The sequence below is a fragment of the Suncus etruscus genome, chromosome 11, assembly GCF_024139225.1.
Source record: "Suncus etruscus isolate mSunEtr1 chromosome 11, mSunEtr1.pri.cur, whole genome shotgun sequence".
Taxonomy (NCBI): domain Eukaryota; kingdom Metazoa; phylum Chordata; class Mammalia; order Eulipotyphla; family Soricidae; genus Suncus; species Suncus etruscus.
In genome coordinates, this window is record NC_064858.1 from 50,118,025 (window position 1) to 50,135,995 (window position 17,971).

Here is a 17,971-nt window from a genome sequence, read left to right on the forward strand (position 1 = left end):
TGTATAAAGTCGGAGAATCTTCGTAACTATAATTTTGGGGGACTATTTTTAGAACCTTCTTAGTCCTTGTATTTTTCCATCAACTGAAACATGACAGTTAAGACTTGAACAAATTTGGAATCTTTAAACTTCACAGTAAAATTTCAGCAAATACTTTTGGATATCCAATGATAGTATTAATAGGGAAAGTTGATTCAATAAACCCAAAAAGTCATTAAGAGCACAAAAAAAGAAAAACAGGAAAAATTACCATGTCTGGATCTTGTTCTAGTTAGAAGTTAAATTGAGTCAAATCCTCTAATATTATGCCCCTCTCCTGGTGTAAATTTGCTATATCTGGGAGATATTTTCAGGAAGTAAAGTTATAATGACACCATTATAACAGATAAATACTTAAGTTAAATGTAAGGTTTCTGATCTGAGCCCCCTAAATTATTGAATCTACTGCTTGACGTGTAAATAATGTTGGTACTGTTCCCCAACAATTTGAAAATTGTTATGTACCCAGGTATACCAAGCCTTAATTTGTATATGCTTTAGCACAATGAGATTACCTCTAGGATGCTGTTTAGTCTGTATTTTGTTAAATGTTTTCTCATTGGAAGAGAAACCTGATTTCTGTTTTTAGATCATTTATTATAAATTAAAAAGCTGCTCTTTCAACATTAGAGCTATAAATGATTATCTTATGGGATAGACAATCTAGTTTTTAGTATTATGAGCCATGTTATGATGGTGCTAATGTGTACTAGCTGCCTTTGGATAATTTCTCATTTTCTGTGATGATTTGCTAGTGGCAGAGCACACCTGGACATGCAGATGGGCTTGGGCCTCCAACTTGGTCTGTCTTTTGGAGTTTCAAATCCAAACCTAATATGCTTTGGTATTTGGGAGGTATCAGAAGTATCTTGATTTCTGAGTCAACAAATTTTAGAAGTTCTCAATGGAAGAATTTGGGAGCTTTGTAAAAGACCTTGTTAGCAGTAGAAATCTCAACCTTTCTGAGCTTCAAGCTCCCCTCCCCCAGGCAACATGGAAACAATGTTTTTTGTTGTTGTTTGTTTTGTTGGTTTTTTGGGCCACACCCGTTTCATGCTCAGGGGTTACTCCTGGCTAAGCACTCAGAAATTGCCCCTGGCTTGGGGGGACCATATGGGACTCCGGGGATCGAACAGTGGTCCTTCCTTGGCTAGCGCTTGCTTACTTCTAGCGCCACCGCGCTGGCCCCACGTGGAAACAATGGTACACCATTCCCCTGGAATGGCCCGAAGGAATACGATCTTGTCAGTAGGAAAGCTGTCACTTAAAGGAAAAAATTGTATTGTTTACCAACTAGCCATGTATCTCTTGAAATCATTTTGTCATGTTTACAAAGATGTACCTTATTGGTAACTAATTACTAGTTTGATGTTTAACAAGAGTGCCTTTAGTAAATTATTTTATAACTAAAACGTTGTTTTTTGTTAGATCAACTTAGAATGTAGAAAAGATGTACAATAAGAAATCTTAAGTTTATTCATTTTAGTTTTAAGTTCCTAACAAAACTGAAAACATGTTTTTTGTTAGATCAGCTTAGCAGAATGTAGAAAAGATGAACAATAAGAAATCTAAGTTTATTCAATTTAGTTTTAGGTTCCTAACAAAACTGAACTTCAAGTACCAAGAGTTCTCTGTAATCCCTCCACCCAAACACCCCTCTCCACATGCCTGCCTCCCCCACAGGTTTTCATTTCAAGGAATAAGTGTGTTAAGGGCTAAATCATTTTATTTCTTTCCCATATATTTTTACATTGAAATAATTACTGAAACAAGTGATTATATCATAACAAACAATAGTTTCTATAAATGCTTTTTAAAAAAAAAGGACTAAAATGCTTCTAAGTTTTAGCACCTCAGAAAGTCCTTGAAATTAAAAAAAGCTAGACTTCAGTTTCTTGACCATTTAAATCTTTAATGAGGTATAATTGTGTGACAAATGAGGTAACAACTTGCATAGGTATATTTAATAAATGATTTTAAGCCATAGCTACTTAATACTCAAGCTGTATTTTTTGGCATAAATGACATTTCTGGCCAGTGATAAATTCTCATCGTACTTCATGGTTAGCTGCCCCAGATGACTATATATTTAAGGAAAATTTGCTAGTAGAGGGCCTTTTCCAAGATAACTTTTAAAGATCATTATTGAACAACAATCTACAGAATTACTACTTTTCATTACGATTTCAAACTGCAAGTAAATCCACTTAAAAGGGATACATAGAAACCATCTCATCTTTCAGCATAAGATTAAGTTAGCAGCAGTAGAATTTTAAAGAGACCAAGAATATTTGAGATTGATTAGGGGAGAGCAAAATATTTCATAGATTTCTTAAGACTGGTAATTTTATATAAAATTCAAGTTTAGAACATTTTTAATTCAGATGTGAGCCCAGGGTTGGAGTAGCTAATGGGTACCCACGTATTAATACCAGCAAGATTTAAAACTTCAGGCTTTAGTTGTTAGAAAAATAAAATGCTGATTGCTAATTCTGAGCAATTATTTGTCATGCAATCCTCTCAAGATTTATATTCCTTTAAAAAGAAAGCTTTAAGGGGGGTGGAGGGGTCGTGGCTGACCCAGAATGGACCTGGGTTCGATCCCAGTGTCCCATATGGTCCCCCTGAGCCAGGAGCGATTTCTGAGCACATAGCCGGGAATAACCTGAATGTCACTGGGTGTGTCTCCCCCAAAAAATAGCTTTGAGAGGTCTAGTGTTAAAATGAGTTTGTATGTAAACTAAACTACTTTTGTAGCCTGAGAATAGAATTTGCTAGGTTAAAATCTGTGGTACAACTGCTTTATCTAGACCAAATCCGTTTGCTGCCAATCATTTTTTTTTTTTTATCAACGGTAACAGTATAGTGAAATTACATTAAATAAAGAATCCTTAAAATTAAAAGTTCCATTTGTTAAAACATTGTCACTTCTGGGCCCTGTTTAACAAACAAAGCCTTTAGTCTACATGAATAACTGAGGAGTTTGGAGATGAGAGAACTTCATGTAATTTAACTGTCCAAATGCTGCTGCTTATTTTCTTGGTAAGACTATGAGGAAAGTAATTTTCTATCAAGCATTTATATAGAAAATTGGTACAAAAGGTAAGAAATATATAAAATGTGACATTGAGACATCAGTATAAGATTGCACAAATTCATGATCTGAGCCAGTTAAGACATCAAAATATAAAAGAGGAAATATCAGTCTGAGGTAAAGGCTAAAAAATTAAACTCCCAGGTATTTGAAAAAGAAGTCTGCTGTTGATATACATGAATTTATGCTAAGTCTATTTAAAAAATTTTGCTGTGATTAGATATAAAATATACAAACAGTGCGCACTGATTCCGAAGTAAAAAACAATGCAGCCCCAAATTTTAAGTCACCCCTTTTAAAAAATATATATACAAATCACAAGAAAGCCCCACTATCTTTGGGTCAGCTAAGAATTTCATTAGGAGAGGTATCAGCTTCTTCAACGAAAGGCTGGCTAGCAGAGAGCAGTTCTGGAGGCAAGAGTTTAGAATATCCATTCTCAGTAACTCGCTGCGTATAAAACAAGATATAGGCTTGGGCCTTGCATACTTCATCCATAGTGCACATGCTTAGCTTGGAATCATTGCAGTGTACCCAGAACCCTAAAAATGAAGCACAGAAATATACCTTAACATTTATAACTTAGACATTTCTTTGTGTGTGTGTGTCTGTGTGTGTGTGTGTGTGTGTGTGTGTGTGTGTGTGTGTGGTTTTTGGGTCACACCCGGCAGTGCTCAGGGGTTATTCCTGGCTCCAGGCTCAGAAATTGCTCCTGGCAAGCACGGGGGACCATCTGGGACGCCAGAATTCGAACCGATGACCTCCTGCAAGAAAGGCAAATGCTTTACCTCCATGCTATCTCTCCAGCCCCACACATTTCTAATGTACATTAAAACAAGGGCGTAAAAGTTTCAGTATGAGGGCCAGAGAGAGAGCATGGAGGTAGGGCATCTGCCTTGCATGCAGGAGGACGGTGATTCGAATCCTGGCATCCCATAATGGTCCCAGAGCCTTCCAGAAGTGATTTCTGAGCATAGAGCCAGGAGTAACTCCTAAGCACTACCTGGTGTGACTCAAAAACCAAAAAAAAAAAAAATTTCAGTGAGAGCCAAACTCTTGTTTTGGGGGCACAACTAGGCAATGGAGGGTGTTATGGTACCAGCTATAAGTAAGTTTTGTGATACCAGAGATGGAACCCAAGTCTTTATACAAAGCATGCACTCAACCTGATAATTGCTAAGCCATTCACTTTCCTCAGATTTCAGGCTTTTCTGTAGGTTTCTTTTTTTCGTTTGTTTTTGTTGTTGGGTCACACCCAGTGATGCTCAGGGGCTCCTCCTGGCTCTATGCTCAGAAATCACTCCTGGCAGGAATGGGGGACCATATGGGATGCCGGGATTCGAACCACCATCCTTTTGCATGCGAGACAAACGCCCTGCCTCCATGCTATCTCTCCGGCCCATTTTCTATAGGTTTCTAACTCGTTTATCTATCTCATTTCCATTTAATTAGAAATACAGCTTGGACAGAGTATTACTCTGTCAAGAAATAAAAAACAAATGACTCCTACGGGGCCAGAGCAATAGCATAATGATAAGGCGTTTGCCTTAGCATGCAACCAACACAGGACAGACCCCAGTTCCAATCCCGGCATCCCATATGGTCCCCCGAGACTGCCAGCAGTGACTAAGTGTGGAGCCAGGAGTAACCCCTGAGCGCAGCTGGGTATGACCACTCCCCCCCCCCCCAAAAAGACAAATGACACCTAAATCCCATCTTTTTAGCTATAGATGGCCCATGGAAGCAGTGTTAGAACCTTCACTTTGGATCAGATTTCTGCAGTTCATTAGCTGTCCTGTTCTTTAACAAAATTGTTATTTAAGCCAGCAAAATGGGACCTTCCCTTGAAATGTGACTCTGGGACTACACTCTTACTTTAAGGTTAATTCTACAGTGAGCCAAAACATTTTTGCAGGGTGGCCAGAGTGACAGCACTGCAAGTAGGACAGTTGCCTTGCATGAGACCAACCCGGGTTTGATCCCCAGCATCCCTTGTGGTTCCCCCAAGCCTGCCAAGAGTAATTTCTAAGTGCCTCTGGGTGTGGCCCGAAACAATCGAAACACTGCCCCACAGAAAAAATGTCCCATTTTTATACAAACTTAAGGTGCTTCCTTACATGGGGCTGATCGTATTTTGAGCCCTGGCATCCCATATGGTCCCCTGAACAATGACAAGATTAATTCCTGAGTGCAAACTGGGGGTGGCCCCAACCTTTAAATTAAGATGGTTCTGTGACTTAATTAGAAACTTAAAACATGGGCCCGGAGAGATAGCACAGCGGCGAGATGCGGCGTTTGCCTTGCAAGCAGCCGATCCAGGACCAAAGGTGGTTGGTTCGAATCCCGGTGTCCCATATGGTCCCCCGTGCCTGCCAGGAGCTATTTCTGAGCAGACAGCCAGGAGTAACCCCTGAGCACCGCCGGGTGTGGCCCAAAAACCAAAAAAAAAAAAAAGAAAGAAACTTAAAACATTAACTTCCAAGTGTGACCCAAGCGAAATGTTCCCATGTGTACCTCCTTCAGAATTATAACAGTAGGCAGTGTAGTGTCCTGAGCCAAATCCTTTCCCATGATGCATTACTACTGCAGACAAGTCATAGAGAAAGCATTCTGGTCTGAGGGATTTCAGAGACTCCCGACAGCAATAGGGCTCCATATTTAAGATTTCTTCAAAGCCAACATGAACACCAATCTTCTCTCGGTTATTACGTCCTGACCACCTGTGAATAAATCGGTGAGATTAACAAAAATGAAGAGAACTGAAATTGTACTACATTCAGGCAATCTTAATAGAAGAGTTCACTCAATAAAGAATACAAAGCATCAAGTAGAACAGGACTTTTTAAGCTTTTTTCCATTTATCTCCTTTTTCCCATGAAATTTTTATGTTACCCTTGGCATAGCAGGGGTCCTCAAACTTTTTAAACAGGGGGCCAGTTCACTGTCCCTCAGATCATTGGAGGGTCTACTATAGTAAAAACAAAACTTATGAACGAATTCTTATGCACACTGCATATATCTTATTTTGCAATGAAGAAACAAAACAGATACAAATACAATATGTGGCCTGCGGGCCATAGTTTGAGGACCACTGGCATAGAGCCATATAAAATAGGTGAGCACATTAAACATAGTAAGTCAAAGAAATTGTTTTTACAAGATTTCTTTGTGGCCTCCCTGTCATGTTCCATTTCATGACTCTGTATGGAATCATGACCCATAGTCATGAGCCATAGAAGCTAGATATAAAAAAAAAATTAGTGGGCCAGAGAGATAACATGGAGGCAGTACGTTTGCCTTGCATGCAGAAGGACAATGGTTTGAATCTCAGCATCCCATATGGTCCCTCAAGCTTGCCAGGAGCAATTTCTGAGTATAGAGTCAGGAGTAACCCCAAAACAAAACAAAAAAGTAATGTGAATATTAAATCTTCAGGCTAGCACTAGCTATAAATGGGAAAAATTCAGAATTTTGGGGGGCCACACCCAATGACCTCAGGGGGTTACTCCTGGCTATGCGTTCAGAAATCGTTCCTGGCTCTGGGGACCATATGGGATGCTGGGGGATAGAACCACAGTCCGTCCTAGATCAGCAAACGCCTTACCTCCATGCTATCTCTCCAGTCCCTAAATTTAGATTTTAAATCTAAAAAGAAGATTTTTGGACAAGTAAATTTGAGGATCTATGCTCAAGACATAAATAATTTTTTAAAAATTAGACCTAAAAGATGCTCAACAAAAACTATATGAATTAAACTTTCACAAATAATATATTACTCAGTAAACCAAAATGTAAGGAGGCTGCTGATCAGCAATGCATTCTACTATCAAAGCTCATCAGAAAATTTGCTATCGAATTTGCTACAGACAATAGTAGTGGACATAAGTCATCTATCAGCCAGGTAGACCATATTAAAAGTTAACTCATCGGGGACCAAAGAAATAGTATAGAGGGAAGGGTGCCCTATATTTGATATGGTCCCCAATCTGTCAGAAGTGATTCCTGTGTGCTGAATCCAAAGTAATCCCTGAGCACTACCAGGTATGGTCCAAATCCCTCCCACATCTTCCAAAAATTTAACTCATCATACGTTGAGTTTTGAAGTAGAAGAAATTAATAGAGTTCTATATTTATAGGTGGCAGACAACTACTAACCTGAACCGTTTGAGATGTAGTCTGAGAACCTGAGGTAGGTGGCATATCATAAGCTGCTTTTGGGCTTCTGTGAGTACAACTGATTTTGAAGAAAATCTTCTACGCTTTACTATGACAAAGACAAAAGAATGAACTTAAGAAACCAAGCAAGGCTGAGTAAATTTTTGAGTAATTTAGACATGTATTACAAATTAAACACTTGTATGTTACAAGCACTATGTAAGCTAGGAAATAAAGATATATGTGGCCTTCCCCTCAAAACACGCTACAAAACATGAACCCAACTTTTGAGGTAGTCAGACATGTAATCAAATAAGTACGTGGTCTAGAATAATCTTACAAATAAATATGTAACAGAATAAGAGCAATTTCTCCAGCTTGGCCCAATCAGCAGCAGCTACTCACACATGAGGTAGTCAGCCAATGATGAAACTGTCTCACCATCTCTGTCCACTAGAGGCTTTTCTTCTAGCTCTATGTCCTTATAGTCAGGAGCAACTGTTGAATGTGCTGAACCTCACCAGACTGCTCCCAGCACACATGGTCCAAGTGTAAATAAACAAGGGAAGCAGGCAGACCCTTGACTTGACATTTTAAACAATTATTTTTATTTTATGAAGCATATCTTTTAGAGATTTCTTTGCTAGACTCAATCAACACACATACAAATATACATATAATTGTTTTTATTACTGATTCATTCATATGAATTTGTGATGAAAAGTATCTAAGACCACTATTATGTTCAGGAAAAAAAAATACAGGGGTCAGTGATAGTACAGCAGATAGGGCGCTTGCCTTGCATGCAGCTGATCAGTGTTCAATCCCCAGCATCCTGCCAGCAGTAATCCCTGAGTGTAGCAGAACCAGGAGTAAGGCCTGAGCACTGCATCCAAAAACAGCCCAAAAAGCATAATAATAATTCATAAAAATGTTAGTATAAGCTGTTCTAGAAAATTACCAATTGAGGCAAATTTCTTCAATGTTGGAATATATAATCTCAGTTTTTATATTGCAGTATAAGTTTAATATCTAAGGCCCCAGAATCCTTTTTACAGATATATAAATTTTAAAATGCCATGTACATACTGAAAGAGGAGACAAGGATACAGCCAATCTTAGATGGTTTTAAACAACATCATACTTGAGGATAACGCTTGACCTCTGAAAGGAAGTGTTGGATGCCTGTGTTTCTCTGTAGCAGAAAGTGTATCATACATAAAAGATCTTAGTCTTCTGTTCCTCTATATCACTCAGGAGCACCCTGGAAATGTCTCACCCCTGTCCATGGCAAGCAAAGCAATAGAAAAGGTAAATTTTTTTTTAAACTACTATTTTTATCTTTTGGTTTTTGAGTCACACCGGCAACGCTCAGGGGTTACTCCTGGCTCTCCCCTCAGAAATCACTCCTGGCAGGTTCAGGGGCCATATGGGATGCCAGGATTTGAACCACCATCTGTCCTGGATCGTCTATGTGCAAGGCAAATGCCCTACCGTTGTGCTATTTCTCCGGCTCCCAGACAAGGTAAATTTTTTTGTCTTGTTTTGGAGTCATATCCAACTGTACTCAAGGATTATTTCTGGCACTGCTTGGGGAACCACATTATTCTGGGGATTGAAATGGTGTTGGCCACATGAAAGGCAAGTGCCTTATCTGCCTTGCTCTATCTGGCCTCAAGATTTAAAAAAAAAAAGATATTTGTTGTAAAGTTGATATTCTCAGCAGTCCTGCTACAGATTATTTCCTCTTATATGTAAATGGATATACATATATTATATATTCAAAAGATCACAAAGTAAATGTTCCATTCAGCATGAAATGACATGCTGTCTTTCACTATTTCCCTTGCTTAGCAAATTTTTCATTTCCTATATCCTGTCTCCGCAATTGACTCTTTTATTAAAAACATCTTTATGTCATCAATAAGACAGAACAAAGACAGTTCACAAATATCATTTAGTAGAGCTTAATCTAGTTTTTTTTAATGAACTATAAAAGAATTGTTATTTTCCTAACTGCTACTTGAGGACTTCATGCTACCTCTGATTGTGTTTCTCTTTGCTAATCTTAGAAAAGCAAAGAGAATTTAGTGTCTACTCACAGTTACACTCGTCACATACGTAGACTTTTCCTTCTAAAGCTTCGGTTTCTGTGAATTTGGCCAGCATTTCAGTAACTAGACATGGCTGAGAAGCAACATCTTTTCCACTGCATTGATACCTTTCTGGAAACTCCAATGACAAGTCCCAGAAAGGTTCTATAGTATTTGATTTGTTGTCACATGCAAGACATGTAACCTGTAAATAAAGATATTTGATTCTGATAGCAATCCTAATGTGAGAACATTGACTCCTTTCTGGCCAGAGAGGTAGCACAGGGTTAATGCACTTGTCTTATATGCAGCTGACCCCAGTTGAATCTGGCTCACCACATATGACCTTCCAAGTCACACTGGGAGGCACCCCTTAGCACAGAGCCCTAAGTAGGCCCTAGCACTGCTGGGTTGTGACCCCAATACTCACCCCACCCTCAAGACATATTTTATTTTCCTAGAGGATACTGTCAGAGTAAATCAGCCTCTCTTCTGAAAATGTACCATCAGAATTATGAATGATCTGCTTTATATTACCTCTAAGTGATATTTTAACTTGACACTTTCTTCTAAAAGACAGCCTAGTAAGCCTGTTAAGCATTGGTGTGCTTTTACTACTAAAGACTCACCAAGATCAAGGACATCAGTTAAATCTGAGTTTGGTTTAAAAACAAAAAAAAACACAAAACAACACAACACCATGCAATCAGGAAGATGGAATACAAGTTTGCATGTCAAAGTTCTATATTAGAACCCCTGCAGTGCATGATCCCTCAGTACCACTGGATGTGGTACCAAAACAAAACTGTGGTCTATGTATATTATACATATATATAATTTCATATAATTTATGTTATAAATTTATGTATTATATTTATTTATATGGATTTAATATTTTTAAATTATTAGATTGGAGGTTTTTCACCTTCACTGATTTTCTCTGCCAAAACCTCTCTTATATCCTCCTTGGTCATAATAAATTTTATTGTAAAAATGTTGGGGGCAGAGAAATAATACAGCAGGTAAGGCTCTTACTTGCACATACAGTCAACCCAGGTTCAATCTCTGGTACTCCATTGGGTCACTGGAGCCCACCAGGAGTGAGTCCCTATGTACAGAGCCAGAAGTTCTGAGCACTGTCACCTGATATATACCCCCAAAATAAAAGTCATATAGCCATTAAAGTAATAGTTTTACAATAAATTTTTTATCAGAAATTAGAAAACATGGGCCAAAGCAATGATACAACTTGTATGATGCAAGTTTTCCAAATTCAATCCCACACTATATATTTCCCCAACTCCTGCCAGGAGTGATATGAATGCAAAAGCAGTAGTAACACTGCATGCTTCTGGGGATGAATGGGAGTGAGAGAGAAAGAATGAGAGGGGGAGAGAAAGGAAGAGAGGGAGGTGGAGCTGAGGAGTGAAAGGAGGGAGACCAAGTGAGCACACTCACGTGGGGCCATATAGATAGTACAGGAACTTGCCTAGCATGAACCTGACCATGGTTTGATTTCAAGTACCACATATGACCCCCAACACCACCAGAAATAAGCTCTGAGCACTGCCAGATGTAACACAGACTGGTGGGGGAGGAACCACAGATTATGGGGACAGTTGTAATCATTTCCACAGGAAACAATCACTGGAAAGGGAATAAATATTATACTTCAGGAAGAATTCAGCAGGATTTAATGCATGTTATTAAGAAAAAAAAAAAAGACTACAAAGCCAAACTCACTATCAGCACTTGATAAGAAATATCAATATTGGTAGAGCCATGCCTTGCATCTTGAGGCCCAGGGTTCTACTCTAGCAGCAAAATAAGAAAACACTATTGAGCTCTTTTATATAAGTTATAAGTTCTTTTTATATAAACTCTGAAAATGGGCTGGTGAGGTAGCGCTATGGATGAGGTGTCTGCCTTGTAAGAGCTAGCCAAGGATGGACCGCGGTTCAATCCCCGGCATCCCATATGGTCCCCCCAAGCCACGGGCAATTTCTAAGCGCTTAGCCAGGAGTAACCCCTGAGCATCAAATGGGTGTGGCCCCCCAAAAAAACAAAACAAAACAAAAAGTTCCTGAAAACAAAAAACAAACCAAAAAAAAAAAAAAAGTACTAAGATAGATGTTAGATTTAATAAAGCTACCACAAAGAAAATACAAAAAAGAAAAAAGAAAAGACCAACAATCTGAACTTAGTAGGGGGTCAGGGTTTTACTCTTTGAGACCAATTTGTTGAATTTTAAATACAAGACATAAAAAAACCCATTCCAGGAGGGTCAGAGAGGGGGCAGGGCTGATGGGTACTTAGATGTGGCCAACCCAGATCAATCCCTGGCACTGCATGCAGTCCCAGAACACTGTAGGTGTAGCCCAAACCCCTCCAACCAGGGCCCCAACCATAGTAAAAAAGTGATCCCAGCAACCATCTTCTGAGATAACCTATTTCCTAAAGATAACTTATTAAATGTTTAAAGGAAGAAAGCAAAAAGTTGATATAATTTTTATTGATTCCAAATTTATCCATGAAGAAAACAAGCAGAGATACATGCAATTTGAAAAATAACAAGGTGACTTTCTGTATAAGAATTTGTCACCAACTATCAAATATTTGACTAAATCAACATCTGAGCCTATCTTAAAGAAAGTACTATAAAAATGTATCAATACAATAATGGAAAATCTAAATTCTTTACAAGCCAATAATTATAACATGGACATATAATGGTCATTGAAAGGTAAAGAGAATAAAAATAATCAAATTTTAAAAAATCCAGGGCAAAGTGATAGACAATGCCTTGCACGCAGCCAACCTGGGTTTGATCCTTGGCATCCCACCCCATATGATTCCCCAAGCTCACCAGGAGTGACTGAGTGCAGAGCCAGGAGTAAGCATTGTGCACCACCACTATGCACCTATGTCTGATAAAAAAAAAAAGGGTAAAAAATCCTATGCATTAAATTTAAAAAGAAAAAAGGCAACAAATTCAACATGGCAATTATTAAGCTAAAAAAGAAGGCAAATTTAAAATAACCACATCATTAAGGGGTAACAAATCAAAAATGATGAGAAAAAATAAAGAATGTAAAGAAATACACCAAAATTTAATAGTCTTATAGTTGGGCATTAAAAGATGGTATGCCTTCTCAATTAGTGCATGCTATATTTTACCTTTATGATTATATTTTAACTTTTGCATAACAGAGAAAGATAGTGTGATAATAAACTGCCATGCAAGAAGCATGACTCCCATGTAGCTTTATTTTTCTGGCAATCAGGAAAACTGATTCCAGGTCATCCCCAGCCCAGGAAGTATAACTTTTATTTGCTAATTGGGGCAACTTAGAATCTTTATGTTTATTTTTATGTTTATTTCACAGTAAGTGAAATAAATGTCAAAGATTTCCCTGTGAAGAATTACATTAGATACTAAAGCTACATTCCAGAGAAAGATGCTATGTGAGAAGGGTGTTACCATTACCATACCAGTGAAAGTGGAACTGAAAAGAGGCAGGTGAGCAGAGAGAAGGAAAGGAATGAAAGTTTACAAAACTTCTGAAGGGCCGGGGAGACAAGGTGGTAGAAGGTTGGTGAGGTTGGTGCACATACACAACTGTTCGTGCAGGGCCCGAGGTTTCACTGCCAGGAGTGATGCTGCTCCCACAGCTGCTGGTCATCTCTAGGTCTGGCTCAAAAGCAAACTAAAAACTCCACCTTTAAAAAATTTTATTTGCGGGGGGAGGCTGGAGTAGCACAGCGGTAGGGTATTTGCCTTGCACGTAGCTGTCCTGGGACGAACCTGGGTTCAATCCCCAGCATTCCATATGGTCCCCTGACCCTGCCAGAAGCAATTTCTGGGCAAAGAGCCAGGAGTAATTCACTTGGTGTGGTCCCCCCAAAAAAAGGGGCCTTGAGTAACCCCTGACTATCACCAAGTGTGGCTCAAAAACCAAAAAAAAATGTATTTATGCTACGGGAAAAGTCAACAATCATTTGCCAACACAAACAGCAAACTAGATGGAAGGCTCTGATTTTATGAATTCTTTTAAAGTATTTTTAATGAATTATTTTAAAAAGGTGCACATTTTGCCACTGTAGTCTAAACAAAAAAATTTAGGACTATTTTGAATGAAATAAATTATTTAACTAAGAAATGCCTCTACTGACTTTCTTTTGTTTGTCTTGTTTTGGGGTCACACCCAGTGGCACTCAGATTACTCCTGGTTTTTCGCTCAGAAATCGCTCCTGGCAGGCTCAGGGAACCATATGGGAGGTCAAGGATGGAACCCGTGTCCCTCCTGGGCCGACCGTATGCAAGGCAAACACCCTACCTCTGTGCTATCGCTCTGGCCTCTACTGACTTATTATTAAAAGTTTTCAGACAGTTCACCTCTGTTGATATTTATAAGCAGTCTATTGAATTTGCCCCTTGGTATATGTAATCACATAAGGGCACACCAAAACCATCATTAAATATGTCTGGTACAAAGTCCTCCTCTTTTCCTTCTCTCAGGGAATTCAAAGAATATTATTCAACCAAAAAGCTGGGTTTTCATTCCCTTTTTCCTCTCACACACAAAAGCTTGATACCATGATTCATGAAGGGAATAACTTATTTGCCAGAGGTAGCCTGGATGGGGAGTGCAAAGAAAACTGGGGACACTGGTAGCTAAAAGGATGTTCTCCTGAAGGGATGGGTGTTGAAACATTTTAAAAGTAAAACTGAATCATAAACAACTTTATAATTGTGTATCTCATAGTACTTAAAATAAAAATCTTTTAAAAAAATACAGAATGGGGCCAGAGATAGCATGGAGGTAAGGTGTTTGCCTCGCATGCAGAAAGTCAGTGGTTCGAATGCCGGCATCCCATAAGGTCCCCCGAGCCTGCTAGGAGTGATTTCTGAGCGTACAGCCAGGAGTAACCCGAGTGCTGCCGGCTGTGAAACCCCCGCCTCCCCCCCCCCCCCAAATACAGAATGGCCATTTACAACAGTTAACATCCATAGCAGAGAAATAAAAGCATCTCTACAATCAGGCACACACACACACAAAAAAAAAACAGAATACAGACTCACCAATATTATCTCATCAATATTATTAACATAATCATACAACATAATTCAACAATATTATTAAAGGTAAGTCTCAAAATCACAATGGGGCAAGGGTGGGAAGGTAGCAAATTAGAAAAGTGGGTATGCTATCACTATCTGAAGAAAAATACAGAAGATCATAATGATCTCACCGGGGTAATCCTTGAACACAGAGCCAGTAGCTCCGCCACCCATAAAAAAAGTAAAGCAAGGAAACAGACAATCCCATGAAAACAAACCAATATTTTGTGATTCTGTCACAAAACTAAAGTGACCAAGGTAGTGGGGAAATGGGTTGAAATCATCTACATGACTGGGGTGGAGAAATCCTGGCATTTTGTTTGCAGGTATGACTGGTAGCATTATACCCCTAAAACAGGGGTGGCGAACAAGTTTGACACAAAGAGCCAAAATTTTAAACTGTGAGAGTCAGCCACACCACGCAGTAACCTGCCAAAACAGACAAACACTCACACAAAAGCATCTAATTTTAACAATAATATATTAAACACATACTGCATTTTGCCATTTTGAGTGAAGTGTTTGCGGGGCTGGAGAGATAGCTTGGAGGTAAGGCGTTTGCCTTTCATGCAGGAGGTCATTGGTTCGATTCCCGGTGTCCCACATGGTCCCCCGTGCCTGCCAGGAGCAATTTCTGAGCCTGGAGCCAGGAATAACCCCTGAGCACTGCCGGGTGTGATCCAAAAACCACAAAAAAAAAAAGAAAAAAAATTCTGTTTGCCACCCCTACCCTAAAACATATAAACATATAAACATTCACATTGAGAGGGGGCCCACATCTGGCAGTGTGCAAGGCTGACTCCTGATTCTGTGTTCAGGGATCTCACCTGTTAAGGACTCAAGGGACCATATGGCCTGCTGAGATACAACCAGGTACAGCCACATGCAAGGCAAGCAGCCTACCTACATGCTGTTTTGGTGTTGTCTGTTTTGCCACAGCTGGCACTGCTCAAGCTTTATATCTGCCGCTGTGTTTAAGGATTATCCCTTTTGGGCTGGGGAGACTATATGGAGTGCCAGGGAACAAATCTGGGTTGGCAGCATGCAAGGCAAATGCCCTACCTACTGTATTATTGCTCTGGCCCCAATGTTCACTTTTTTAGGCCACACCCAGCAATTCTCAAGCATCCTGGCTCTGCTCAGAAATTACTCCTGGGGGTGCTCAGGGAACTATATGAGATGCCAGAGATCTAACCTGGGTTAGATTATGTGCAAGAAAAGTGCCCTCATTACCTGTTCTAGCCCCTCAACATTCACTTTTTTTTTTTTTTTTTTTTTTGGCAACACCTGGCAGTACTCAGGCATCCTGGCTCTGTGCTCAGAAATCACTCCTGCTAGGCTCTGGGATGGCAGTGATCAAAACTGGGTCAACCACATGCAAGGCAAATACCCTACTTACTGTCCTATTGCTCCGGACCCAGTATTCACATTCTTATAAACCAGTATCATCCCTCAGTGAAAGAGAAAAATTTAAAAAATCCATACCTGACTAAGAAGTTGTCCATGAAAAATATTATTCACAACATTCAGAACCTGTTTGATCATTTTTCTTTGAGAAGTGGGGATAAGAGCTGGTAATTTGGTACCCGTTGTCTCTAGTTCATGTTGTATTTTATCTAAAAGTTCACAAAGAAATTCCTGAGCATCTTGCTGGGCATAACCACGAAATGCAGGAATTAGTCTCCATACTGAGTGCAGCATAGCAAATGGTGAGACCAAGGCCCATTTTCCAGACCACATGACTTGGAACAAAGTATGCAATTCATGACAGAGAGAAATGTACTGAGAACTTGGCTCCCTTGGCTGAATAAGTTCCATCTTTCTACTCTTTGATGCTCCACCACTCAGTCCTAATGATAGACTCGGATGTCTGGAGTGCACAGAGCTGGTATCTTGGTATTCATCTGCTTGATATACTGCATCTGTGATCTGTGGGTGCTTGTAAGAAGTTCTCGTCTTCTCACTAGCTGTCATAGCTAGCCATCGGTTCAGATCGAGTTTTAGAAAACATTGCCGAAAAATAAGTAAATGACTTAACACTTGAAGAACAGAATTCATGTAACAAGTATTTCCTAGATTTCTCAATCCGGTTACACCAGGAGTTACTACTGGGCTTCGTTTTACCGATGAGTCGGTGGCACTGTTTAATCTTATATCTGCTGAGGTAGATACAATGTTTTTTGCTGGTGATGCTGAGCTTTGTTGTAGCACTTGAATAGGAATTATTTCAATTGTGGTGGACTGAGTTAGACCTTGCAAACGTAAACTCTTTCTTGGAGGCACACTTTCTAATTCAGCTTTATTCTGACACTCCGATTCTTGCCTTCTTTTCTTCACTTCCCTTCTGACTATTATTTTCTCTGTAAGTTGCTCTTCTTGCCTTTTTCTTCCTTGTTCAAACCACATTCGGAAGATTTTACCCATCAGTATCCTTCTCCTGTGCCAAAGAGCAGTATACATTTGATCTTCATTCTGCAGCAGAGTCTGGGTGCCATCATGTACAAAGTAAGAATCATCACTTGTGCCCATAGACCGTAAAACTCTTCCACTACGAGTGGTACAGTGATAATTCTGACTTTTGATGGCACTTAAGGTACTTCGTAGTAACTTCAGGTCTCCAGCTGCATTATCATTAAGCACATAATCATCACAAAGGTAACAGAAAACATACATTTCATTCACCTCAAATGCAATAGGATGGCTGCTTTCCTGAAAGTGCTTGAGTGCATGTTCTTCGATATATCGTCCACAGGCAACATGGGAACAGCTAAGGCAAGCCCAAGTGGACTCAGTTGTATTGCAGTCTACACAATGCCATTTCTGAGGGTTGAGGATAGAATGGTCTTGAGCAAGCTGCAACTGCCCAATGTGTTTGCAATTATCCATCGTCAACACTTACTTAGTCTAGCTGAGAAATACATAATCCAAATAATTCTGTTCATAATACTTGCAGCATCTGAAACCTAAACAGAAAAAGGTTCACTTTATTTTTAAATGAAGAGGCAATATTTTACATTTTTTCTTTCTTAAAACAATGCTAGTTTATTTTTTAAACAATACTAGTTTATTACTTGTAGAATGCCTTTTTGGTTTTTTGAGGGGGACACATCTGGTGGTGCTCAGGGTTTTCCTTGGCTCAGTGCTCAGAAATTGCTCCTGGCAAGCTCGGGGGACCATATGGGATACCAGGAATCGAACCTAGGTTTGTCCTTGCTCGGCCGTGTGTGAGGCAAATGCCCTACCATGTGCTATCTCTCTATCCCCAATGTTTTACTTTTTATAGTATTTTTCTTTTTTTCTCTTGTTTTGGTTTTTGGATCACACCCGGCAATGCTCAAGGGCTACTCCTAGTTCTACACTCAGAAATCACTCCTGGCAGGCTCGGGGGACCATATAGGCTGCCAGGATTCGAACCACCGTCTTTCTGCATATAAGTCAAATAATGCCTTACCTCCATGCTATCTCTCT

At 39.5% G+C, this 17,971-nt stretch overlaps 1 protein-coding gene across 1 annotated transcript; it reads right to left on the bottom strand.

Moving 5' to 3' along the window:
* Positions 1-3,094: 3,094 nt before the first annotated feature.
* On the bottom strand, positions 3,095-17,462 carry USP44 (ubiquitin specific peptidase 44). The gene is made up of 5 exons (XM_049782807.1): positions 15,989-17,462; positions 9,391-9,586; positions 7,289-7,397; positions 5,648-5,853; positions 3,095-3,675 (listed from the first exon to the last, which is right to left on the bottom strand). The coding sequence occupies exons 1-5, from the start codon at positions 17,387-17,389 to the stop codon at positions 3,476-3,478; spliced, it is 2,112 nt and encodes a 703-aa protein (XP_049638764.1). The 5' UTR covers positions 17,390-17,462; the 3' UTR covers positions 3,095-3,475.
* Between the last annotated feature and the right edge of the window lie 509 nt (positions 17,463-17,971).